The 26,429-nt window shown below is 37.5% G+C and overlaps 1 protein-coding gene across 1 annotated transcript; it reads right to left on the bottom strand.

Annotated features, from left to right (window-relative positions):
- Positions 1–512: 512 nt before the first annotated feature.
- LOC102235509 (disintegrin and metalloproteinase domain-containing protein 10-like) lies at positions 513–24,777 on the bottom strand. The gene is made up of 16 exons (XM_014472854.2): positions 24,556–24,777; positions 17,712–17,862; positions 14,865–14,983; positions 14,587–14,745; positions 13,949–14,049; positions 11,262–11,411; positions 9,423–9,515; positions 9,154–9,337; positions 7,923–8,086; positions 7,656–7,839; positions 6,248–6,398; positions 4,598–4,781; positions 4,376–4,484; positions 3,208–3,428; positions 3,005–3,131; positions 513–2,350 (listed from the first exon to the last, which is right to left on the bottom strand). The coding sequence occupies exons 1-16, from the start codon at positions 24,620–24,622 to the stop codon at positions 2,169–2,171; spliced, it is 2,346 nt and encodes a 781-aa protein (XP_014328340.1). The 5' UTR covers positions 24,623–24,777; the 3' UTR covers positions 513–2,168.
- Between the last annotated feature and the right edge of the window lie 1,652 nt (positions 24,778–26,429).

Below are 26,429 nucleotides of genomic sequence, written 5' to 3'. Positions count from 1 at the left end.
TTTCCCATGTTATAAGTTACAGTAATTTATCTGCCAGTGAAACTCAAAATTAAGGAATTATTCACTTAAAACAAGCCTTTATCTTTCTTAAAAAAAAAAGAAGTTACTTTTAAATTAGCTTAACTTACTTCAAGTGTACTAAAGATATTTGCACTAGAAACTAGCCCAAAACAACTTGCTAAGATTTTGTGTTTTTGCAGTGTATGAGAAGAATCTGTGGAACTAGTACATTTTTATCAATATTAAGAAATTATTAACTTAAAACAAGCTCCTATATCTTGATAAAAAATTATTTTAAGTTAGTTTTGTCTTGTTTAAGGTGCACTAAGATATTTGCATTACAATTGACCCAAAAAATGTAGTTAAATGTCGGTTTTGCAGTGCATTTCAGCAATCAGAATTAATGTTGCTTATGCAAATATCTTCTGTTCCTCCTCTATTGGGATGAAACCTGAACTCTGCTGGGTTTTCTGCTTGCGGATTCATTTTTGCTGTCTGTCTGATAACAGTTCTAGCCAATAAAATGGCGGCGAGACTCTGAACGCAACATGTTCACCCAACAGAAGGAGGTGCTGCCAGCGAGAGTCTCTGCAAACTGTTGAGGAGAAAGAAAAACATTGCTAAGATTGCAGGTTTTACCATTATTTTAGTGAAACTATTAGGAAAAGAAATTTGTGCAAGAGGCATTTAATCTGACATGTAAGGTTGAGTTTTGTGCAAGAGGAGAAAAAACATCTACTGGAGAAAATAAGAAATTTCAGTCAATTTAAAAATGTATGCTCTTACAAGTAAAAGAAAAAAAGAAGTCATGATTGCATTACCAGGTACAGTTCTTGTCATCTAATAAATAAAATTCACAAAAAGGGTTTGTTTTGCAAACACCTGAGGTCAAACCAATCACACTTCCTTTCTGCTGCCATCTTAGTGGATTTCTACGGTAAACATCCTGCACTGGTGAGCTCTTTAGGGGATCAGGAAGTAGCTTTTCCATCAGATTAGTAGTGAACAACACTGCTGCACTACACTTCTCTTTCCTGCGTTACACAGCCGTCAAAATAAAATAGTGTTGAGTGAATTACAGATATTACAGACCTTTGTCAATTCAAAGCCACATGTAATAAATGTGTCTGCATGCCCACAAGGAAAAGTTCTTAGATTCACTACCTGAAGAATAATAGAATGACTTAACCTTAAATCTTTTTTAGTGTTTAAAAATTTATTTCCACACTCATGTAAACTAACATGACTCATTCCTAGACTCCTAGCCTTCGTTTTCAGTGTTACTCTTCTTGATCAGAAGCAAATAGTGTTGTGATCCTTCATATTTGTTCCCATGACGCTACATCTCCTTACACAACATGAGCAAAACGTTAGCAAGACCAAAAAAAATAAAACGAAACGTAAAACCAGGGATATGATGCCCTTGTTGTTCATAATCTTGTAATCAAATAAAAGTGAATGCGATCCAACTCAAGAGCGTCAAATCCTCAAAGTTCCTTCATTTATGTGTTAAGAATCCTGAGAGCACTAACTGAAAAGAAAAAGAAAAGAAAAGTAGTGAAGAATTACACATTTACAGTAGAAGAAATAGTTTGTTTTCACTTATGATACACTAAATATTTACAGTCACATGCAGAAGGTAATCTGCATGAGGAGACCAGAGCCTGTCTCTTTTGCTGTTCGACATGAAAAATCAGAAGAAGAAAAAAGAAAAAGTGCCACAAATTCCCACTGAGTTTCTCTCATTCCTGGTCAGGATGATGAGGGGAAAAAAGAAACAAGAAGAAGAAGCACAGAACGATTCACCGGCAGTCACTCGAAGGTCGCAACAGAAAGAAAAACACATCACAGGATGCACTATTGCTACACATGATTCCTTAACTCTCCTTGGCACTCCTTGGAATGAAAAGAAAAAAGAAAAGAAAGATGGAAAACGATGCACTGGAGATGGCTGATGGTCAAGTCCACTCCGCAAAGAGCCGGCTGAGTAGTTGGACAAAGTTTTTACTCTTCTTCCGCGTAGAGCGCGTTGTCTGCAGATCGGAGGATATGACGATGACAAACAACCGTGTCAGGCTTTTCTTTGGATGGAGTGACGCTTTTGTTTCCCACTGTAGGCACGAGGAGGAGCCAAGGCATTGGGGGTTGCAAGGAGGGGCAGCGGGGTCTCAGCGTCTCATCTGACCCATCTGATAGTTCTCTCTGGGCTGACGGTGGTGCCTCTGGGGCTGCGCCTGCCGCTGCGGCTGACCCCGGGCTTGTCGCTGGCCGCCGTGGGCGTGGGGGTGCTGCGACTGGTGCTGCACCTGAGAGCTGGCGTGCTGCTGCGCTCGTCGCCTCTTCAAAGTGCCTGGAGACAAAACAAAACGGCAAATTGGCTCGCTTTTCACCACAAAAACATTCCAGCGTTTTCAAGGCAAGAAGAGAAAGTCGGCCTTCTATCACCTGAAGAACGTTTCCAGGATTAGAGGACTAATGTCCCAATAAAACCTAGAGAAACTCATCCAGGTGTTTAACTTTAGTCACGTTGATTACTGCAACAGTAAAAAAGAATCAATCTAATCCAGAACACTGCTGCTGGAGTTCTGACTAAAACCAGGAAGATAGAGCGCATAAACCCAATTCTAACCCCTTACACTGAAAAAATAAGAGACCACTTAAAATGATCTTCTCATATTATACTCTTTGTAGCTATATGTTTGAGTAAAATGAACATTGTTCTTTTATTCTGTGAACTTCTGACAACATGTTTCTGAAATTCCAAGCAAAAATTTAGCATTTATTTGTGGTCAAACTAACAAAAAAGATGCAGTGCTTTCAGACGTCAAATAATGCAAAGAAAACGAGTTCATGTTCCTTTAGAAACAACAATACTAATGTTTTAACTCAGGAAGAGTTCAGAAATCAACATTTGGTGGCATAACCAGGAGGTTTTCAATGTTAGTCAGTGCAGTGGGCTCTACATTTTTTCCAGAGTTGTGTATAGAAAGTGTTAGGAACTGACCTGGCAGTGGTTTGGGAGGAGGCAGCTTGGGGTTACTGCTGGGTGTGTGAACGCTGCAGATCTTAATGAAACCCGCCATGAGCATGATGAGAGCGATGCCCATCAGCAGCACGGCCCACCAGTGAGCCTGGAGGAGGAATCATCACAAAACCTTTTAATCTTAAACTGAAAACTAGAAAACGTCCAGCAGATTCGGTACGTACCACAATCCACTCTGCAATGTTCTCGTAGAGTTCAGGGTTGAAGATGGCCTTCTTTAGCCTGGCCAGAGGCCCGTCTGCGTCCACCAGCCGGCACTTCATGAACACGTCGCAGTAACCTTTGAAATCGTTGCAGGGCGATCCCGCTGGCAGGGTGGTGACTTTCTTATTGAAGAACCGAGCCAGGCGCTCTGACCCCGTGCTGCTGCAGGTGTTGGGGTTCACTGCGGAAACAGATCAGATTCTCATTTGCATTGTGTCGACTAAGACAAAAACATAAAACTCTACTCGGCTTGGCTTGGCTCCAGCCCACTTAAATTCTCCCCTGCAACGATCTTTACACTGCAACAACATTTTTCTCTTGCATGTGTTTGAACAGAAAAATGGAAGCAAGCATTCAGAGTGATGGAATGCGTTCCAGCACGAACTAAAGATGTTGGATCTTATTTCATCGGAGCTGTTCTTAAAAACATGCAATGTGATTCTATTAAACAGTGTCAGTGCTTTTAAACTATTCTGTAATTTGTTTTAACCCTCATCGGCTCAAAGGTGTCGCCGAAGACGTGTTTTTAGAAGCCAACTTTGCGGTACCGTATCTCTGCGATACCACCTGAAAAATTCTATCGGTTTCTGAAAGGAGAGTCGTTGCGCTTTCCAGCCAATATCAGGTTATTATGGTAATTTCACACCTGCCGTTGCAGGGAGCAGGCAAATATCTTAGCTCACTTGAAATAAGAGAAAATTAACTCATAAGTAACTTTTCAGCAAGATATAGGAGCTTGTTTTAAGTCAATACTTCTTTACAATTAATGAAAAAGTACTAGTTCCATTGGTAGCTTAATTCACTTTCAACAAGATATTTTGTGATAAGTGAATTAATCTGCCAATGGAACATTAATATTAAGAAATTATTGACTTAAAACAAGCTCCTATATCTTGCTAAAAAGTTACTGGTAAGCTCGTTTTGTCTTATTTTAAGTGAACTAAGACATTTGCACTAGAAATGACACCAAAAATACTTTTTTGTGTTTTTGCAGTGTTTAAATTAGTTTTACTTTTCTGTTGTTGATTTCTCCCCAGGGTCCTCTGGAAAATGAAATCTGGATCTTAAATGGGTTTTGTATGGTTATATAAAGTTATTATTATATAAAAAATAGATAAAGCCACTCACTCTTCTCCATGCAGCACACGTGGCAGAGCTCGGTCTCATCCTTGCCATCTTGGCTGGCGCAGGTGCACGCCTCGAGCCCGTACTTTTCGCAGATGGAGCCGGAGCAGCCCTGCGGGGGAGGAGCACGAGGACAGGCGACATCAGACACCGACTAGTGCGAGAATAGCGTTGCTACAGCAACCAGCTCTGCCAGCGCCAGGTGCGAAAAGTTCGGGCGCTCACCCCGTTGAGGCAGACTTGAGTTTCGCCGTGGCAGGCGGTGAAGTTGGCTTTGGGCTCCGAGGTCGGGCACTGGGCGCTTCCCCCACTGCACATGCCCTGGTGAGCGCACTCAGACTCCTCCCTGCACTTCTCGTTGCGACCCTTGTAGCTGCACTCATGAGTGCAACAAGGACCCTGACTCGGGCTGATGGGACATAAGCAAGAGCCGAGTCAAAAACAAGACGAGCGTGAGCCGATTGATCCTCCTCATGCAGAATGAAATGTCAAAAACCCATTAAAAATATCTAAGAAAATACCTAAAACTATAATAATTGTGGATTAATGGTTTATTAGATCGAAATTAGCTCTAATCAATTAACTAATAACATCCGCTTAGATAGTTTTTAAGTGTTGTAGTTTTCCTGCCATCCAGCAGAGGGCACCATTGGTCAAACTTCAGCAGAAACAGTTGATACAGAAACAAAATGGTGGGAAAGATTAAGTCAAATTGGACTCAGTCATACAATATTTACTATAAGTCAGTGGTGGGCCGTCAGGACCTGCAAGGCCTTCTCTGCTGGCCTAAAAATATCTGAATCACAGACTGATGTTAATTATATTTTGTCCATGAATACGTATTAAATAAATCCAAATGGTCTGTCCGCTTCCTTTCATTGCTAGCCCCCTGGTTGCGCTGCTTCCAGACGTGTATTTTCATATTCAAGCATTTAACCAATCACATTTCAGCCACTATTTGTTGCCAGGGTCAAAGAAATCTGACTGGAGGCCTTGTAGCATAAAATAAATGTCAATCAAACTGTTGCTTCAACCAATCAGACTTTGAGTTGGCGACACCAAGGCCCTCTTGCAGGCATACGGAAACGTCAGCGTATTCACACGCTCTGATTGGATAGTCAAAGAGTGCACTAGCCAGAGCTAGCAAACTGCATCTGTAGCGAGCTGCACAAGCAAAGATATTGTTGTGTTGACTTAATAGCGGTTTTGTCATTTACCACCTTGATGGCGCTCATTCAGCCGAGCTGTTGATAATATGACAGAAAAGCCGAGGCGATAATGCAGGAAATTAGTAAAATAACAATAAAAAGACAAACTGCCAACGAGTAAGGTTGATTTTGAGGTTTGTCATGAGTTAAACTTTCCTTCAAGAGTAAAATCACAATAAAAAGTAAAATGCCAATGAGTAATATTTTATCGTTTTGGTCTTTTATTTTTCTATTCAGCAACCAAAGAGGTTCCTGTTTGGTTCCATTTTATAAATGTTTAAATTTAATAATGTGAGAAAACCACAATTTTCTGCTTATTTAGTCTATTTAATACAGATGACACAAAATAATATCATCAAAAGTGAATAATTAATCACTCAAAAAATTGCTGCAGCTAAAATTAAGTATTGTTTTGGTTTTTTACTCATATTAATAGCTTTTGGTATCTTTGCCAAATTTATAAGTGTCTTATTATTTTTACTAAACTTAACATTATTTTCTATTTTATCATTTACCTACCTGTGGTGATGTGTTTTGTTTGGTCAGCTGAGGCTGTTGTAAATGTGCTATATAAATAACCTCTGACTTGACTCCATAGATATTACCCAATAGATAAGAAAAAACAACTTCAGATTAACTCATTATTTGATTTCTTACTGGCTCCTACCTGCAGACTTTGTTGGGCTTTAATTTGCACTTCTTGTTGTCGGGCTGGTTGGCGTCGTAGCAGCACAGGTCTCTGCACTGGTCGCTGTAACCGCAGTCGCACTCCTCTCCAGGCTCCACCAGGCCGTTTCCACAGATCGGCTGGCCAGATTCTGAGGCAAAGAAAACGCAACGCTAGACTCCACAAAACTGGAAGCTAAAGAGTCACAGGAAATCAAATACTGCCAAAAGGAAAGCTTAGAATAATAAAAAAAAACACAATACCACAATAAAATGTTCAATAAATACTTCAGGAAAATAATGTCAAGAAATCCATCAGTATTGTTGATAAATAATGAATGTAATCATGTGGATAGGTTTTGTTGCTACTGTATTCATGTATTAATTCAAATGCATTCATTTTGTTCTTTTTATAATTTATTTAAACGGTTATTTTTTCAGCGTGGAAAGATTGTACAATAAATAACCAGAGTTGGGAAGCAACTAGTTCCATTTACTCGCTTGAGTATCATTTTTGGGGAAAAAAATAACTTTTAAGTATGTAGTTTGTTTTTATTATGCTGTACTTTTTACTTTTACTTGAGTAATTTTATTATGAAGTGTTGTTACTTCTGCGTAAGCAAAATGTCTGGATTTTCTACCCACTGAATAAAAAAAACAAACATGTTTTAACCAAAATTCACCAAAGACAAAGACACACACCTGTAGTTTTTGTTAAAGTTTCATAAGTTTTTATAACTGAAAAAAACTGATTTGGAAAAAATTCTCTTTCCTGATTTTTTTTATTTTTGGGGGGATTTGGAAAAGATTTATCAGGCTTATTAATGCAAAACATTTATGGACAGAATCTGAAGAGAGATCCATTCCAGAAAACAAAACAATAATGACAGGAAGAGTGATCAAGTGCAGGCCAGAACTTTGCCAAAATCTGGTTAATGGTTAAAAATAAAGTTTTTAATAAAGTAAACTAAGTGAGATCGCTTGTTGCAGTTATTCAACCCTGAAGAAAGAACACTATAAGTAAATAATTGAAAGACCAAAATTAATAGCGTTAATGCTGTATGAATTATGTTAAAAATAATGGTTTAATTTCTGTAGGTAGCCATTTTAAAGCTGTGCCAAATGTACCATCTGCATACAAAAGAAAAACAACAAAGGTAGTTGTTCAGCCTGCCAAATGCTGTCAGATAAAAATAATACCATGCCAAAGCCAAGATTGGGTTACGGATCTAGTGCCGCTCTGCAGGATCACCTCCAGCTGCCATATTTTATTTTCTAATGAAGACTTTTGAATGACTCTGCTCTCCACTGCAGGGAGCAGCTGAATAAGAACAATTACAGGGTTTGAATTTCTGATTCCTCAACAAAAGAAGTTCAAATGCGGGCCAATGCGAAGCAGTGAAACCTACCAACAAAACAGTTTCCTCTCTTCTTCTCCAGAACCTGGCTGATGTTGCGAATGCTGCAGTAGGAGAACTTATTATTGTTGAGCTTGTCTCCCGATGTGGCTCGCGCATACATGATGTAATTGCCCTTCTCCTTCTTGTCTTGGCTTTTGGATTCTCCTGGGGTGCACTCGGCTCCGGAGTCATGCTAGGAGTGAAAGTGGAAAAGAAAAACCTGAGGTTAGACAAGCGTATACCACATGTTAAATGTGCCATGTGTGAATAACATACCGGGGAGCCAAAGTTGTGTCCTACTTCATGTGCAAAAGTGATATGAGAGACTTTTGGAGGTACGTGGGAGGCATAATTCTGTACCGTGATTATACCAGTGTTGAGAGACTTCCTTTTTCCGTCGGAGTACAGCTTGCTTTTTTCACAGATTCCCCCAGAGCTCCCTGGAAAAGAGTGAGGAGAAGTTCAGAAAGCTGTTTTCACCTCAAAGAGACCAAGAATGGTTGATTCTATAAATGAGTCAAATGTAAAATCCAGTCTTATTAGCACAAACCTTTAAAAAATGATTTAATTAAACATGGAAAACTCGAATTTCAGAGGAAAATAACAGTTTTAGAAGTGAAAAGTTGCATTAAATTAGACTCAACGTATCATAGTAGCATGACTAACAAGGTTATAAAAAATATTTTTTTACATATTTTTTGAAACTATGTTATGACAGGACAGTATGAGACAGAGTCCGTTTAAAAAATTTTTGTGTTTTTTTAAATCACGGTCCTCTGCCTTCTCCCAGTGCCAACTAGAAACAACCAATCAGAGCCAGGAGGCGGGTCTTAGCACTGTTAATCAATTTCTATGCGGCGCTGCTCATACCCTTTTCTCTTCCCCTCTTGCTCTCTGCTATCCTGCAGCTGGCAGAGCCTGTTATGAAAGCTCAGGCTAGTTAGCATAGACTGAATGCTAGATAGCATTCAATTAACCTGAAAGCTAACTAGCATAAACGTTTATCTGACAGCAGGTAAACAGTTTTCCTGGAGCGCTAAGTTGTTTCTCAGCTATTAGCACATTTAACGGCGACTACATGAGGATGATAATCAGATAATCATAGCCAGGATGCGTTAAGACCCACCTCCCGGCTCTGATTGGTTGGTTTTGGTCAGGAGTGTTGCATTTCTTCAAATTGCAATAGTAGCTCAGAAAGGAGGTGGAGGAGATTAATATTTTTCCCAAATTATCTGTCTAATATTGTACTGTCATAACATGTTGACAGTTTTACCAAATATGTTAAATATATATATATTTTTATAAAAGCTACATACTGCAGCTTTAAGGCATTTTCATATATTGGTATGTAAATTTCTGAAGCTGCAGTTCTAATTTACAAGTCAATTTTTTATGCACTCTGAAGTGAAATTGTCTTTTTATTTAAAAAAAAAAAAAACAATTCAGAAATTTTTTTCCAGTACAGAATAATATTGAATCCAAAAGCTGCTAAGGAATATTTCAGCACCTGAGGGGGCTCCCACCCAGGCCAGGCCCAACACGCCATCATCAAAATCCCTGTCTGTGAAAACGTAAGCCAGACAGTAATCGTCGTGGTTCTGCTCCGAGTTCAGCTCCAGAAACTTTTCCACGCCGATGTTGGCGAAGCGGAACGGGTTGGATCTGTCTCTCTCGTCATTGGTTGTGTTTATCTAGACAGGAGGAGGCGAACGAGTTCAGAGGGGGAGACGAAAACTAAAACATCCGAGTAATACAGAGTGTGTTGGTGTAACTCACCCTAATCCGTTTCACCATGAAGCTGATGTTACGAATCCCCATGAAGTCTGTGCCCTGGTAGATCGCATCAATGGCTTTGACATGACTGGAAATCTACAGGTGAAAACAAAACAACAAAACAAATCAGGATTTTCTTTAAATTTACTTTTCCCAGAGTAAAATTCTAGCACTTTTCTAGCATTTTAAAAGCAGGTTTTCAGACTTTTCCAGCGCCACACTTTCCAGATAAAAACAATACAAATGAAATGTTAAAAAGACCATTTCAGTTATATATTACATATAATTTATTAACATTATTAATACCATCTTGTAAGAGTATTTTATATTTTAAAGCCGATATAATAAAATTTTATGTTTTGAAATGTCTCTCTCACACACTTTATACATCCGACTGGTCTAAGAACTAAAGTCTTAGAAAAAACGAACAAAAATCCAATTTTAATAACACCGTTAATGTTTAAAATTTAAGCCAACTTTTATTTCAGTAACATTATTAATAAGTCATTAAGCCATTAGGAATAAGAAATATTCATTACACTAAGCATGCTAACGTAAATGGTCTTCCTGCTCAAAAGATAAAATATACAAACAGATTTACAATAAAAACTCTCTAAGTTTTCTGACATTTAACAAATGGAAATAATTTTGGTGATTCTATCTAACCTAAATCAAAAAGGTTTAGTCTGATTTAACTTCAGAGTGAGATTAAAAAAATGGTTTGTGTGTTTACTGGATGTATGAAACTGTCCATCTAAGAGATGGATAATAATGTTTCCCAAATTTAGACTTTTAATTAAAGGTTATATTGCACTGTATTACAAAGCTATGCAGTTTGAACATGAATAACTTTCAAGGACTTTATACAAAAATAAAGCACTTTCCAAACCTTGAAAATCTGATAGAAATTTAAGCATTTTCAAGGATTTCAAGCACCCGTACAAACGCTGTATGAAAAGTTTCAGGCTTCTGGAGATACTTCAGAGCGAATGAAAGTACGGCAAGACATCATGCCATATGTTCTCTTGTTTTGTAAAGCCTTATTGAACCTAATAACCAAGTTAAAAATGCCACCAGGGATGCAATATTTCCCTCGACAAAACTGAAGGTTAGTGAAACGCCACCTGGTGGAGTTCGTCCAAATCGATGATAAGTTCAGCTTTCAACTGAGAAGTTATTCAAGCATGTATAAGTTTATGTTTTTGTTTAAACTTATGCATTAAAACAAGTTTTAAACTTAAACATAAATTATTTAGCTCAAATAATTCCCTTTATGTGAGCTAAAGTGAATTAGTTCAAATAAGTAAAACTTATGCTATTTTTTTTTTTATTTTGCAGTGATTTCAGATTTCACTTAAACATCATTTGTGTTTTATAATAAATGTGTAAAAATTACCAGGAGGCAAATTCTACATCTAGTTTCCTTTCATAGCAAGAATGGCTTATTTTATTAATTCCTTTTAAACATATCAACTAAACAAGATTTAACTGATTTGACTAGATTGAAATCAAATTGAACAGGTCAGAGGTTTTAACTTGGAAGGATCTGGAATTGATACTTTACTTTTTCTGTATGAAGCTTATTTTAATGCCATAGAAATAAATCATTTATTTAAGGTAGAAAATTGGTTGATTATTGGTGCCAGCATAAGAGAGAAAACACTTAAAAAGACAAATTCTCCCAAAACTCATTAAAGTAATGCTATAAATTGTTTGTATTTTAATAGATTTTTAGATTTTACAGCCACAACTTCAAGTATTTTGACTCTGTTTACATGCTGCCAGAGTTTCCAATGTTTCTATGCAGGATCAGGTACTTTGTATTGCTGTCGTGTGGCTTACCTGAGCTATGACAGCTTCTCTGGTCTTATAGTATTTGTAGAAAAGATGGTCAGTCTGAATAAAGAGCTGGCAGGTGTTTTTCTCCACCTGGGCCATCCTCTTCTTCCTCAGCAACACGGGGCCTTCAGACTTCGCTTCGGTGTGGAGCTCCTGATGTGAGGGGCATTTGAGTCTTAGAGAGCTAAATAAAACATATTTATAGCTTTTTCATCCTAACAGTGAGTAAATAAGTAATGGGAAGTATTTTTAGAGTTTCCCTCACAGCGTGTTCATAAATCAGATTTTAGCTAAGAGATGAATAAGATGAAATAAAACCACAATCAAAGCAAAAATAATTCCAGTAAATACAGATGCATTTCAATAAATTAGAAGATAATAATTCAGCAATTTAATTCACAAGGTGAAACTCATAATATTTAGGTTCATTACACAAAAAGAAAAATATTTGTACAAGTTTTAGTTTCTCTTAATTTTGCTGATTGAGTCTAACACAAACGATAGCTCTAATTTACTTTTAGTTTCTCTACCCAAGTCCTTTCTCGGTCAACACTAGGAATGCACCAATACATTCTATTTTTTGCCGATACCAATATCTGAGGACTACAATCAGCAGATACCGATCCGCTAAGGAAAAACGGCTGAATTCACTTAAAACTTTTCTTTTTTTAAACACAAACATAAATGTATTGAATTAGAAATTTAAATGGTAACTCTGCACCAGTACAGCTCACTTACCCACAGCTTCACAAGCTACTGGTTAAACATGTAAGACAACTTCAATTTGTTCAGTCAGAGCAATTAGGACAATAAAAGACGATGTAAAATAAATAATAAAGATACCAGACAAAAACAATAGGTTGACTATCTTGGTCAAACTACTACAAACCTTCACCATTAGGAATTCTAGATATAATGTCAAATAAATAATAAAGTATGACGTCACTCAGAGCACAAAGCATAGAATAAGGCTGAATAGATCCGCCCTTATGGATCGGACTCATGGTCACCAATGATCTAGAATTTTTTTTTTTCCAATATCAGCTCCGATACAGATATTAATATCGGATCGGTGCATCTGTAGTCAGAACTTGTAAAAAGAAAACCTGTGTGCAAAACCTTTTGGATGTTCTGTGAATGTCAAAAAACCCCACAATTGCTGTGTCTCCATTAGATAAGAAATACAATTAAAATCACACATGAATAAGTCTGTTCATGCAAAAATGTATGGAGGTGATATACATAAATTTATGAGATACATTCATATTACAGCCATGTCACTAGCGCTCATCTATCAGCGTCTTATCCAGGCGATGGAGCAACAAGCTCCTCATACTTGGGAGTGGCTATGTTTATATGCAGCATTTTTGGGAAATTGTATTTAGCAAATTTAACAGAATAGAGATAGATTCAACACTTTAACATGACAAACTCAACTTTTGATGAACTGTGCGATGCTGCGACAGCCCTGTAGGAGATCCAAGGAGAAGCCGGTGGCTACAAATAAACACGTTGCTGCTGCTGCAGACAAACTGTTGGAAATGGTTTGATGCGGAAGAAGTGTTTGTGAAATACACAAATTTAGATACGGTTGAAAACCTACCTCATTCGAAAGAAAGAAATTATTATTTTTTTAATTGGAAAAAATTGGAGTTATTTCCTATATTAGAGTGTTTCAATTAAGCCAATTTATTTTTGCTATTCCAATTTCCGCAATTTTATGGTCAATGGAAACGCAGCTGGTGTCTGTCAGGTGTACAACAGTAAATATGCAAACCATGACAACATTCCTGTATTAAAATGTCTTTCTTTAATAGGTCTAATGGGAAAAGACATTTAAAATATATTTTATGAATTTATACATCACTTTCTGAATTCAAGAATTTGAATATTATTTTTATGATATGCTAATTTACACTTCTGTGTGTTAACTATTTTATGAGCACTCTGTATGCACAGTTTAATTTGGTTAATGATGATTTTCCATGGAGCAACAAACAACTTCATTCAGTTACAATTACAATCAAATACAACCACAAGAGCAGCTAGTAGGAGGGATTGTGAAATATTATTCAGCTCCTTTGGTCATTAATAATTAAAAATATTATTGAGTTGTTTTAGAAAATCATTTAAACAGTGGCTTCTAATTAATAAAAACTGCATTCATGTTGAAAATGGACTTAAATGTTCATTTCTGCATGTAACTTGCTTTTTTTTATTTTTTATTTTTACTTTACGTGGTCATCCATGTGTGTGTCAATTATTTTTCTTTTTTTTTTTCTTTACCATCAACCTGGCCAGGGGCTGCAGATGAAAATTAGCCCTCGTGGCTAAATCTGCCATATTTACATGGTTGTTTTTTAATTTACTCGTGTTGATTAATATGCACCTTCCCTTATGAAATAAATTCTAATTCATGGGAAGCTGCTTCACATAACTGTAAAGATGTTTCACTGCCAGTATTGCAGCTTTGGCCAGACACCAGTTTTTCTAATGATTCCAATTAGTTGAAATGGAAAAAAAAAACATTTCCCAACTATCTGCCAAAGCAAAAGCTGCCAAGTATTAAGAATCAATATTTTTGCAATGAACCAAAACCAGAAAGGCATTTAAGTACTTATTCAAGCCATAAAATGACTGCATGTCACGTGTTTTCCTGATTTTTTTTTTTATTATTATTTTATTTTCACCTTGTTTGGCTCCACTGTAGCAGAGAACTGATACTTCTTCATCCTCTCGAATACGGAGCTGTCAGCGCAGCCTCCCTCTGGGCCATACTTGTGCGGATAGTCTGAGTGACAGAGGCAGAGACACAAACACTGTTTGGATTATAAAGACAATGTTAGCTACTTAACCCCCTGAGTCACTCTATTCCCGGTGCTATTCATGATCAGCTAATGGATGTACTTATACGCCACTTGATACGCCTCGCTTCAGCGTGCGAGTCGCTACTTTCCCGTCGCTCTCATTAGCAATTCCTCTCGCAATCCTGTTTAATTTGCCCCACAGCAACTTGCTATGTGTTCGCAGATAATTTGAAATTAAAGGCTGCTGCTGTAGTGAAGTGTGCTTGGTGCTCACTATTAGTACCAACATTGTGTGGAGAGAATAAATAAGCCAGAGAGAAGGATTGTGTTATTCAGCTAATGAGCACCCCGGGTATCTCTGCTCCCACGGGGGGCAATCACACCAGTCAGCCTTCATCTGCTCAGCTGCCCTAACCTTGCACTTTCCCTGTTACGCATTTCCATGAAACAAATTACACATTAGATTCGAGGAAGTGATGCTGTTGATTGAATGTGAGCAGGTGAAGAGTCTAGGGACTTACGTATGTCATCTTCGTGGTAGATGACTGAATGAAACGGCACGTCTTTGCCCTCCAGGTATCTCTCGACTGGTTCCACGTAGTAAGTGCCGTGGTAGCTCTGGATGAAGCCCTCAAACTTACCGTCCACAACGGAGCCGTGAGACAGGGTGCCTTTCTCACCTGGGAAATCAAATCATGGCACTTTATAGTCAGACTCACACGGGACTGCATGCTAATTTATCACAGCATGTTAAAAAAATATCACAATGCACTGGAATATTAACGTCTTAACGGATTACCGTAGATTTCTCCAGTGTAGATATGAGAGGTATCGTATGGAATCTCTTCTCCTGAAACTTCTATTTTCAGATCTGGAGGAAATAAGGTTGTATCTCTTTTCATCCGTAAATTGAAATGCCTGAAATGACACGAGGAGATCGTCACAAAACAATCTGCACTGATTCATCACTTGGATTAGCTCTATTATGCCTCTTTGAACATGTCAGGACAGGTCTATATGGTTTATACAAAACATGTCCATTACAGTTTTTGCACAAAATCATTCATAGACAATGAGATTTTAGTCTGTTCAGTTCTGCCTATTTTGAGCTGTTTTAGGGCCTCCTGTCACTTTAAACCCAAATAAGCTGCTGCTGGTCACGCTCCTCAATCAGTGTTAATACTTGCATGCGAAAATGGCTGCAAACAGATGCGCAATTATACAACCGTACATCTTTGAAAAGCAGAAGTGGAGCCTCCTGCACAACCAGCAAGAATCCAGCAAGTCGTTTCTGAACTGTAAGTCAAAAACAAAACATGTGTTTTTTTCCAGCAGCCAGTACAGCGAATACAGCAGTAAAACCAGCAGACTAAAAGTGCTGGAGCTCAGCTCGAGTTGCTACGTGACATACTGGACTCGGCTGGGGTTGCTAGGTAAAAGGGCAATGCCTTTCGATTGTGACTCAATAGGGAGGTTTTTGAAATGGCTCATTTTCCAAACACCAAAAAAAATGATTGGTGCTGTTTTTAGAAGCACTCAAAACCCAAAGGGAAGTGTGAAAGTGTGTAAAAATGCTTCCCCTTCGCCAGTATCAGGGATAAGATACGGCCATGACGCAAAGTAAAAAAATTTTGTAGTTGTTTTTAAATTTACCGCATTTTCATAATAACTTACGTTGACATAGATACTTGATTGTGCTATGAAATGGAAAATACATAATACTCTCCCCGTCCCTTTAAAAATGCAATAACAAGTATTGGTCAATGTCAAATTTTAACAATAATGAGAGTACTTCTCACACCAAGTTTAAATAAAAAACTGATCACGGTATAGATTGTTTAACATTTTTAGGGTAATATGATGAAACTAGAATCAAAAGACTAAATTGGGGAATAAATGTTGAACTGAAAGTAACACAGCTTAACAGAAACAATCTCAATGCATTGAAGCTGCTATGTTTCGATGTCAGATCTTATTTGAAAAATGGTTGATTTTCAACACATGAACTGCGGTTTCTGTTTCATACTCCACTCAATTGGCCTGTGTTTTCTTCTGACTAGTTGACATTGAGGCTGGGATTGCACAAGTGAGTCTGAGTGCAATCAACAACAAAATAAAGCACACACACGCACGCACACGCACCACTCAAACAGTCAGGGAGCCCAACCCACTGCTTTGCTGTAAACAAACCCCTAATTTCCACAACAAACGTTTTGCATCACATCCTGCAAGCACTACTCAGAAAACACTCGAATCTCGAAAACAGAATCAGATTGTTGGGTTGAATGAATCAGAACTGAAGAAAACAAAATGCATCTTGTAGTCTTTTTAAACGAAAAAATAAAATCTATCTGCGTGTTTGTCGTTGCAGTTTTATATTTCAGTTATTCTCTTCCTTATTTAAGCAGCATCAGGGTTTATGAACAGCGAGTCCTGTTATAGCCAGGATGATGAACAGTCCTTGCCAAGTTTCAAGGCAGATGGTGGTGACTTTGTGATGGAGTTTAGATGCCATCCAGCACCGCCACCTCCTCCTCAAAATAGGGACAAACTATATGCATCTTCCCATCTGTGAAATTAGTATTTATTTAAGATCTTAATGCATCTGCCTCCGCAATCACCTCCTGGATGTGCAATAAAAAAAGCTTACGCTTAACCTGAAGCCCCAATAATATAAAGATACTATCACATATGGGGAAAAGGGCAGCAGATGTGCACAACTTAGACGATTAAAACCTTAAATGCTTCTTCTTATCTGGCATTTAACCAACCGATGAATCATCTCCAAAAAGAAAAACAACAATGAACTAACATAAGTTTTCAGTAAGCATTAGAAGCTTGTTTTAAGTTAATAATTTCTTAATATTGGTGAAAAAGTACTAAATCCACTGTCATGGAAAAAATGTCTTGTCAGTGAAATAATCTCACTGTAAAAACACCAAATCTTACCAAGTATTTTTAGTCTAGTTTCTAGTGCAAATATTTTATTACACTTTAAATAAACCAAAATTAACATACAAGTATCTCTTCAGCAAGAAATAGAACCTTGTTCTTTAATTTTAGTTTAAAAGCACTAGTTCCATTGGCAGATAAATTTACTTACAAAACATTTTTCCCATGTTATAAAGAAATAATCTGCCAATGGAACAGGTAATTCTTCACCAATATTAAGGAATTATTTACTTAAAACAAGCTTCTATATCTTGCTGATAACTTAGTTTAAATTACTTTTATCTTAATTCACGTTTACTAAGATATTTGCACTAGAAATGAGAGTAAAATACTTGCTAAGATTGTGTGTTTTTGCTTTGCTAGCGCTTTTTTTTAAATCAATATCAAGGAATAAATTACTTTAAACAAGCTACTTTATCTTGCTGAAAAGTTATTTGTAAGTTAGTTTTGTCTTATTTCAAGTGCACTAAGATATTTGTTCTAGAAACTACACCAAAAATACTTGGTAAGGTTTAGTTGTTTTGCAGTGCAGATCTAAAATGTCCCCAGTAAGCGGGAACAAATACACACACAAAAAAAGGTTTAATCTTAAAGCAAATCCCTTCTACTAAACCCTTAACCAACAACAATACCTACACAAGGGATTAGTTTGCAAACAAATAACACATGAGGACACAAGTAAAGATCAACCAACCTTCCGTGGGCATGAAAATCTAAATGAAGAAACTTGTCTTCATGAGAGATTGCCCTCTTGGCCCGCTGGTGCTTGCTGTGAATGAGCTCTGTGTCGTAGGACAGGCCTTCATAATGACGGATATACTTGTTCAGAGGGTTCCTATAGTGTCCTGCGGGGAGAAACGAAACAGACGAACACACGTCAGGATGGATAGCCGCAATCATCTCCACCAGTGTCAAGAATTGTTTCATAATTTAGACCAAAGTGTATGTCAATAACTGCAGAATGACAGAGGAAGTCGGGTACATCATGTTTTCCTCACAGAAAGATTTATTTCTAATTTTATAGGTTAAGAAATACATTTTCATTTAAGTTGTAGACATACCTAACTGCTTATTACTCATTGGCTGTATGGGGCACTGAGTAATAAGATAGACAAAAACACCCATAAGATCATCTTTAAAAATAATTTTAAAGAGGTATAATATTTACAGTCAGACTTGACAGATTCAAAGCTAAAGGCAACTACCCAATAGAAAGATATACTAAAAAATGACCAACAATGACTGAATACTAATTTTAATGACAATATTTTGTGCATCCCTGCTCAAGATTTGCCATTTTATTTAAAAGTTGCCTGATCTCAAATGGAGAATCAAAAACCTAATCAATGGAATAAGATTTAATCTTGAAGCAAATCCCTTCCACTAAACCTTTAACCACAAATAGATTGTCATCGACTTCATGCTTAACTACCAACTGAACTGATTTGTAACGGTTCAGCTGCCAAAGCAGTGAGTCCTTTAGAGCACGTGTCAAACTCAAGGCTCATGGGCCAAATCCGGCCCGCCATAGTCGTTTATGTGGCCCGCTAGATTCTAGACTAAACATAAAATGTGCTTAAATATTAAGTTATTAATCAAATCAATATAGTCTCCAATCTGGTTTATCAACCAGTCCCTTCAGTTTCTTGAGAATTACCTTGGAAATTCATGCAAAATCAACAAATCCTCGCACTTTTTTGTGCTATTTTGCAGATTTTTCTCAAAAATTGTCAAAAACTTTCTTACTTGTGCTAAACAGCTGCCTCAGCCTTAATTGATGTCACATTTAAAACGTCACATTTACCACCATAAATGAGTGCAAATATCTAAAATATTTACAAATTAGTACCACAAACACTTTGATTGTTATTGCAAAAAAAAAAAAAATCACAAAACGTATCACAGAATTCTGGACGGACTGAGAATATGTTCAATAATATTATCTAATTTTAAGAACTAATTGATATTCTAAAAGTTTGTGAACAAGTTTTATCAATCCATTCTGGCACAAGCAGCCCTTTAAGAGCATTCATGATCTTGATTCAGCCCAAAACGAAAATGGGTTTGAGTCCTCTGGTTTAGAGCATCCAACACCAGAAGAAAAAGAGCAAAAAACAAAACTGAAAGTTCAGCTCAAGTATAAAAGGAGTCTTGTCTTATTGTGTGGCAGCTGGAAGTTCATTTTCTCAGGACGGCACTTTAGATACAACACTGGAAAGCCAAACTCCAGTGAGAAACACACCTTCATTAATGGGAAAAATATTGTGGTTCTGTTTGGGTTTTTTTTTTTTTGCTTCGGTTTGCATTTTGAAAACAGTGTATATAGAAGTTCTGACTGTTCGTGTTTAAGGTTTAATAACATTCTGGACTGGGTGAAGTGAGTTATCTTGCACTACAATAGCCAATAGCGAATACAGCAATCACAGCAATCAGTGCAAACAGCATCACTTACTGCTGGGAAAACCTAATCTCCTGCAGTAAAATTGATCCTACTTTGACTTTCCACAAGTGTAGGGCATCTCTGTAGACAATTCTCATCCCTTGTGATCAAAAACAGAGGACCATGAAAACTGCCAAGCACTGACCTTTAAATGCTCAAGATACCAGAAGAGCATCTGCAGAAATAAACTGTAATCCAGGCAACATACAAATATCACCATTACTTGACAAGCATTGACTGGTCACAACTGTTTTATTACAGGGTATACTTAAAGGTGGTCTATTATGTTACCTTGAACATGCTAAGATAGGTCTATGGGCTATAAAAAAACATGTTCATTGAAATTTTGGTCTGCCCATTTTTGGTCTGCTCCTTTATAATAAGTAGTTTTAGGGCCTCTTATCACTTTAAAACCAAGTAAGTGTGACCAAGCCTCCAAAACTCAACTTTTACACTCGCACATGAAAATGGCTCTGGAAAATAGGTACACAATTGTACAACTGTACATATTTGAGAAGCAGAAGTGGAGCCGTCTGCACAAACAACAAGAATGGTTCGACCCGATCCTATTGGTGCTACGGCCCTGGTCGTTTTGCATTGAGCAGGATACATCACGTAAATCAAATTATTGCTAAAGCTACCCAGGTGATCTCCACAGCGACCGCAGAACAGTTTTCGTCTTGGGTCTCCCGTCCCATTTTTTCTGTATGCGCTCACGAGCGAGGAAGCTGAGGGAAACATTTACCTCAGGTTTACATTTAACGAAAAAAAAAAAAATCTCTTCTGAATGTCGTCTCTGAGCTGGACTCGCACAGCGGCTGGCAGGATTTCCCGGCTGGAGCAAGGCCAGATGCGGAAATCCCCTAGTTCACAGCCTTGCCGACTTCTGATCGGTTCAATTGGAGAAATGTTATTTACATTTACCATTAAAACCTTTGGCTGAAGAGGCGATTGTAATCCCAGTGTAGGGTAAAAACAGATTATGACGGGAATTTATTGATGCAGCATATTGAAATGACAGTCATCGAGAAAGTCTAGAGCTCCTCTGACCCAGAGATCTGATCTTTGTCCCGCCCCTGCAGCCAATGAACCAATGACAGCTAACTCCAAACCGGCCCGGCCTGGCCGGCCCGATTGGAACCATAGCTCTCGGGGTTCCAGGAAGCCGGATGGTACCAGGCTGGAAGTGCTAATGCCAAAACGATCGGCCTGGCTTCAAAGCAGGGCCGGCCCGGGTCGACCCGGGTCCAGCGGTGCAGTGCAAAAGGGGTTTAAGAGACAGACTGGGTTTCCCTGGGGTTGCTAGGTAAAAGTGAAGTGTGACTCAATAATTAAGAGGTTTTTGAAATGACTCGTTTTCCAGACACCAAAAAACACTAATTTATTGACAAAATGTTGGATTTTTTAAATCGCTTGGGCTGCTTTAAGAAGCAGTTAAGACCCAAATGAAGTACAAAATATGAATTTTGCATAATACCTGCCCCTGTGGATGAATTGTCACAGCATTTTGGCTAAATGTTGTATAAGTAGTACAGTTCTGAATGTGTTGGGGATGATCCAAAGACAGATACTTGGAGCACAGGATTAAAATGATGGAAATCTACAGAAGCTCCATATGGTCTATATTTTAAAGCTGAACTAAATCTATTAAAATCAAGTAAGTGGCAGCTTTAGAGCTACACTCATCTGCAGAAGCTGCAAAATTATTTCACCATCAAAGGAGTGGGAGGAGGATATGAAGGAAAGTGTTTCTCATGCATATCCGCCCATTTCACATTTAAAAGCAGACAGAAGTCAATCCACAGCAACAAAAATGTGTTCAAATAAAAAAAATTAAAAAAGCTGGAAGATTTCTTTATTTGTTGTTGATATAAAACAAGCAAACCAATGGATTATATAAACCAGGCAGCTTTCCCACTCCATTCCTGACACTACTTTCATTAAACAGACAATATGTAATTAGAGCTGTCTGGCAGGTAATTAAGCCTGACTAAAGAACTATAATTTACTGTAAATAAAAGACTGTGTAACAGAGACAAATAAATGCTCCAGATTTCAGCTTCTTCGTTGTTCATAAGCTGTATCAAATATTTAGGTGATAACATTAAATTTTTCATTGAGGTGACTGTGAGAAGTGAGGAATGCCTGGAATTACCTCATTCGCCAAGTCTCAAAAATGCCAGAAAAGTAAAAAAATAAAACAAAGACCGTCTATTTAGAGAAATCACAAGATTTTGATAAAAGAGCAAGTGAAAGTTGTGACATTTAAAATGATGGTTGGGTCACAAATAGCTGTAAAATGATTTAGTTGTTTCATTTAAGATTTACAAACAACAAATAAATAATGCTATACTTTGTTAATGATTAACAACAGCAACTTTTCTGAGCTCCCACAGAGAGGAAAAAGTTTTCTGAACACATCTTTGACTTTATTATTTGGCAAAAAGGTTGGTATAAAAAATTAATAAAAAAATCCAGTGTTGCATTTGTCCTTGTAAAGTAACAGTGTCCAAAGTACGTTCCCTTTTGTGAAATATTGAGCTTGAAACTCAGTTTTGCCGGTGCGTTTCTCCTTGCAGTTTTGAATTAATGAAGAACAAATCCTTTGTAACAAGAACACCGACAATTTCACCTGAAGACAAGCAAATAAAAGCTAGACAAGAAATTACTCACATACCCAATAGTCTTGCCTTTAACCTTAAAACCAAAAAAGTCCTGCACAAATTAACACGTTTTATATTTTGTTTCGTTCTGAGCCAACTCTTTTTCTCCATGTACTTCAAATAATAGGTCATCATTTTACAATATATTTGTGTAGATATTTTTCACATATTTCTATTAATATTTGCCCTTTCACAGATTTGAGTTATTTTTGGGGATTTACATTCCTGTAAAGAAATTTCAGTCCATTTTTTTTTTCAGGATTGTTTTACTTTCAATCATATTGATTTTGAGTAGGAAACTTTATTTTTTTTAGCCACTCGGAGACAGACTTGCCAGGCTGTTTCGGATCAATGTCCCTTTTGCATAATGTGCACTTGAGCTTTAAAATCCCTAAATGATGGCGATACATCTACTTTTATGATTTACTGGAAGAGAGCAGAATCCAGTATAGATAATTAAGCATGGTTTTCTGGAATGCTGTTACATTGGATATAACCGGACGCATTCCTTTCAAAAAGTTCCACTTCAGTTTTGTCAGTGCAAAGAATAATTTCCCAAAAGCCTTGGGAATAATTAAGCTTTGTTTTATCAAACTGGAGAAGAACTTTGTGATATGTTCGGTCACTATAATGGATACAATTCGACTGAGGTTAGCAGAACTTCAGACATTGCTGTAACATTTTCTTTGTGACTAATAAATCATGCAATAGCAATGTTTTTGCTAAATATTGTGAGATCAGTGGTAAAAAATACACATTTTCCTGCATCCCCTTGTTCTCAACCAGCAGAATAATTGTTGCAGTGGCAAGCAAAGTGGGAGTAAATTACACTTAGAATATATCAGGCAACTGTTACTACAGTCTAAACAGTGTTTTGCAACATTGAAAACTTCTGGGGCGATACATTTGTGGATTGTATTGGCGATCTCCTGCAGGAGAGGTGAAGCGGTCCAGAACAAATTCGGGTTAAGGTCACCACTGCACCATGTTTTCTTCATTTCTGGCTCTCACTTTATGGAAGCGCTTAACTGTCAGAGCTAGGAAATAAATACATGAGCACAATCTCGTTAAAATGAGAACTTTTATCTTTTATATCTCATTGAAATTGAAATGTACATACAGTATGTTCTTGTTTAAATGGGAACGGTCGTAACAGTAAAAGGACAGCACTTTGTGGCAGTGTCGTCTGGAAGAAAGAGTGAGAAGTAAGAAGTATTTCTGGTAAAAGTCCAGCATTTGTACAATTTTCATTTTTTCAGTCATTCACACATTGGTTGTGCCAAACAATCAGCACCACCGTGTCCTCTGACAACCACCAACGAGAAAAGGTGGGTGAAGTGTCTTGTCAAAGTACAGAACAACTGAGACGGATGAAAATGGGATTCAAACCAGCAACCCGCAAGTCAGGGGGAATCTCTACCTCCTGAGCCACTGTTGACTCCACATTTTATGTGGTTAAAACATGAATGTTTTTCATATGTGAATTTATTTCCTACCTTGGGCAGCCATCAATCACTCTTTTGTGATTCATGCCCATTTCCAAAGCTGGAGACACAAAGTCATAGAAACGGCTCTGTTGCCCCTTTACAGATCTTTAATTACAAGCCTACTTCATGATGTCTGACAGGTTCTTATCCAGGGTAGTCAGTAACTAGCCCTGGTTGTGGCTACATAAGTACAACTCAGCTTTCCAAAAATGTGGTTATTCACAATAAATGTGAGACTTAATAAATAGAATCTCCATCTTACAGCATTTTATGTCTACCCTGGTTATATCTTTGCTGCTTTGAAATAAGCAAGTATGACAAAAAGGAGGCAGATGCTATTTCACAACCCTGTACGTTGTTAATGTTTACAAAATCGCTCCTAGATGAGCAATCACACTGGTAATACCGCACTGATTCTTGTATTTATGTTAAATTATAGTAATGTCTGCATGAAATAACATTAACCAAACAGTGCAAGAGAAAATAAGCTTGGAAGCCTCGGTTTTGACAAAAACAGCTAACTTTAGCGGCTAACTGGAAGGTTAGCATCGAGCTAACGGTCCGTTAACCCAGTCGGCTTCTCCATCTTCTCATAACAATGGCTGTCGGCTCTATTCGCACGATAACAACAGAACCGGGGCCGAAACCGACGATACGCAAAAATAAAACAGTGACAACACAACAGAAACAACTCTGCGTTGTCGATTTGCAGCAACAAACTGCGTAAATCCCCGTCGGCTTTGACGCAACGCATCTTTTGTTAGCTTGAAGTGAGAAAAGGGTGCAGTCCTGTTCACAACAAGCAGGCCCCGCTGATCCCTCTGTTAGCTAGCGGGCTATCGGGATTTCTGCTCCCTCTCAGCCGCCGCCGCCGCCGCTGCTACAGCTACTGCTTCCCGTATTCCTCCCACCCCTGCGAAGATTTCTCCCCCAAAATGCCCCACTCACCTTGGGTGTAGTTTAGCAAGTAAAAGAAGAGGAAAACTTTGAGTGGAAGCGGAGGTGACAAATCCATTGTTAGAGCATTGATACCTATTTCACTTTATTGTCCTATTTAGATAGGCGCAGACGCCCTGTGTGTTTATTGCAGCTTCCTCTCATCGCCTCCTCTCTCCAGCTCCAGCGTCGTGCCGTCACACGCCGGGCAGCTGGGATCCCTTCCCCCAAAAGCGTTCATGATCCGAGCCTGAATGCATTTCTGCACACCCAAGACGCAGCTTTTACTGTAAGCGCTGATGTTAAACGGGATAAATCCACCATTACAGGGAATTTACATCAAAGTTACCATTTCTACTGTCGCATTATATTACATGCGCAGAGATGGGTAAAGTACCTAAAGATTGTACTCCAGTAAGAGCAGCACAACATATTTTTACTCATGTAAAAGTAAAACCCCCCAAAAATGACTCAAGAGTAAAAAAGTATTCGCTAAAAAGGTGACTAAGAACTGATACAAAGATTAATATTTAAAAAATACATAATCAGATGGACCACAATCTAAAGTTAAGTGGAAATTTTGGTATTTTAAGGACGAAAATGAGAATAATTCACATAAATAAAAAATAACGAAATCAAGCAAAAGTAAACATCTCATTATAAAACTTATGAAACTTTAATAAAAACCGCAGGTGTGTGTCTGTGTCTGTTTGGTTAAAACATGTTTGTTTTTCATTCAGTGGGTAGAAAATCTAGAAATGTTATTCAAGAGTAGAGATACTTTCTAATAAAATTACTCAGTTAAAAGTAAAAAGTACACCATAGTGACTCATAATACTCCTAAAAGTTACTCTGGTAACTGATCAAAACAATCGCTTAATATTTAATAATAATAAAGTGTAGTGAAGTGGAAATTGTGGTATTTTAAGGACGAAAATACCACAATTTCCGTCCGTTTTTTGTTACTAATTCACATAAGTAACATAAAAATAGTTAAATCAGGCGCAATAACATATAATCAAATCAGTTTCTGTCAATATGGAGTTTATGAAATTTTAACAAAAACCGCAGGTGTGTCTGTGTTTGGTGAATTTTTGGTTAAAACATGTTTGTTCTTCATTCAGTGAAGTTACTCACAGTGGATAGAATATAAATTTTACTCAAATAAGAGTAACAATACATCTTAAAAAAATACTCAAGTAAAAAGTACAGTATTGGAAAAATACTCCAACAATTAATACTTTTTAAAGATCCTCAAGTAAATGTAATTAAATAAATGTAACTAGTTACTACACACCTCTCTATATGTGTCTGTTAAATCCAGTTCAGTTATATTGCACTTGCATGAAAAATATACTTTTTGAAATTAATTGTAAGATATTTCTTTTAACAAACTTATAAATTGTGACCAATCTGCACAAAAGCAGGTATTTCATTATTAGCACACTGTGTTCTTGGAGTCGTTACAAACAATTTCTCTGTTTTTATGATCTAATTTTATCCCCACAGCCGCCCACCCACCTACCTACACTCACTCCCATTATTAGCTGCATGGTTGTGCTGCGAGGAACTGGTGGAAATCTGTTTCAAGAGATCATATCCAGAACAAACAAAAACAGTGAGAAATCGCTTATTTAAAAAAAAAAAAATCTGACATTTTAATTTGTCAAGGAATCATGAGACTAAATTGCAGATTAATTACACAAACTGTATTTATGAATGTATAAAAACAACCCTCAGACTTCGTCTTTAGTACCAGCTGATATTTAATACATAAGTATCAAATCAGCATCATTAGAGGCAATTAACACAGTAATTATTTGAAGGAGAAACTCATGGAGTTGATGCAGATTGAGCTACCAAGGAAATGTGATTGTTTTTAGTTG

Source organism: Xiphophorus maculatus, chromosome 2 (genome assembly GCF_002775205.1).
Source record: "Xiphophorus maculatus strain JP 163 A chromosome 2, X_maculatus-5.0-male, whole genome shotgun sequence".
NCBI classification, from domain to species: domain Eukaryota; kingdom Metazoa; phylum Chordata; class Actinopteri; order Cyprinodontiformes; family Poeciliidae; genus Xiphophorus; species Xiphophorus maculatus.
Note: the sequence above shows the minus strand (reverse complement) of the source record. Positions and strands in the feature narration are given on the sequence as shown.

What these genes read in the sequence shown, in the direction of transcription:
- LOC102235509 (XM_014472854.2), bottom strand. Translation starts at nt 24,622, where the DNA reads ATGGATTTGTCACCTCCGCTTCCACTCAAAGTTTTCCTCTTCTTTTAC. An exon ending in GAGAAGCTGTCATAGCTCAG is followed by an intron (nt 9,516 to 11,261) that starts GTAAGCCACACG and finishes TTTCACCTGTAG; the next exon opens with ATTTCCAGTCATGTCAAAGC. An exon ending in GAGAGGAAACTGTTTTGTTG is followed by an intron (nt 6,399 to 7,655) that starts GTAGGTTTCACT and finishes TCTTTGCCTCAG; the next exon opens with AATCTGGCCAGCCGATCTGT.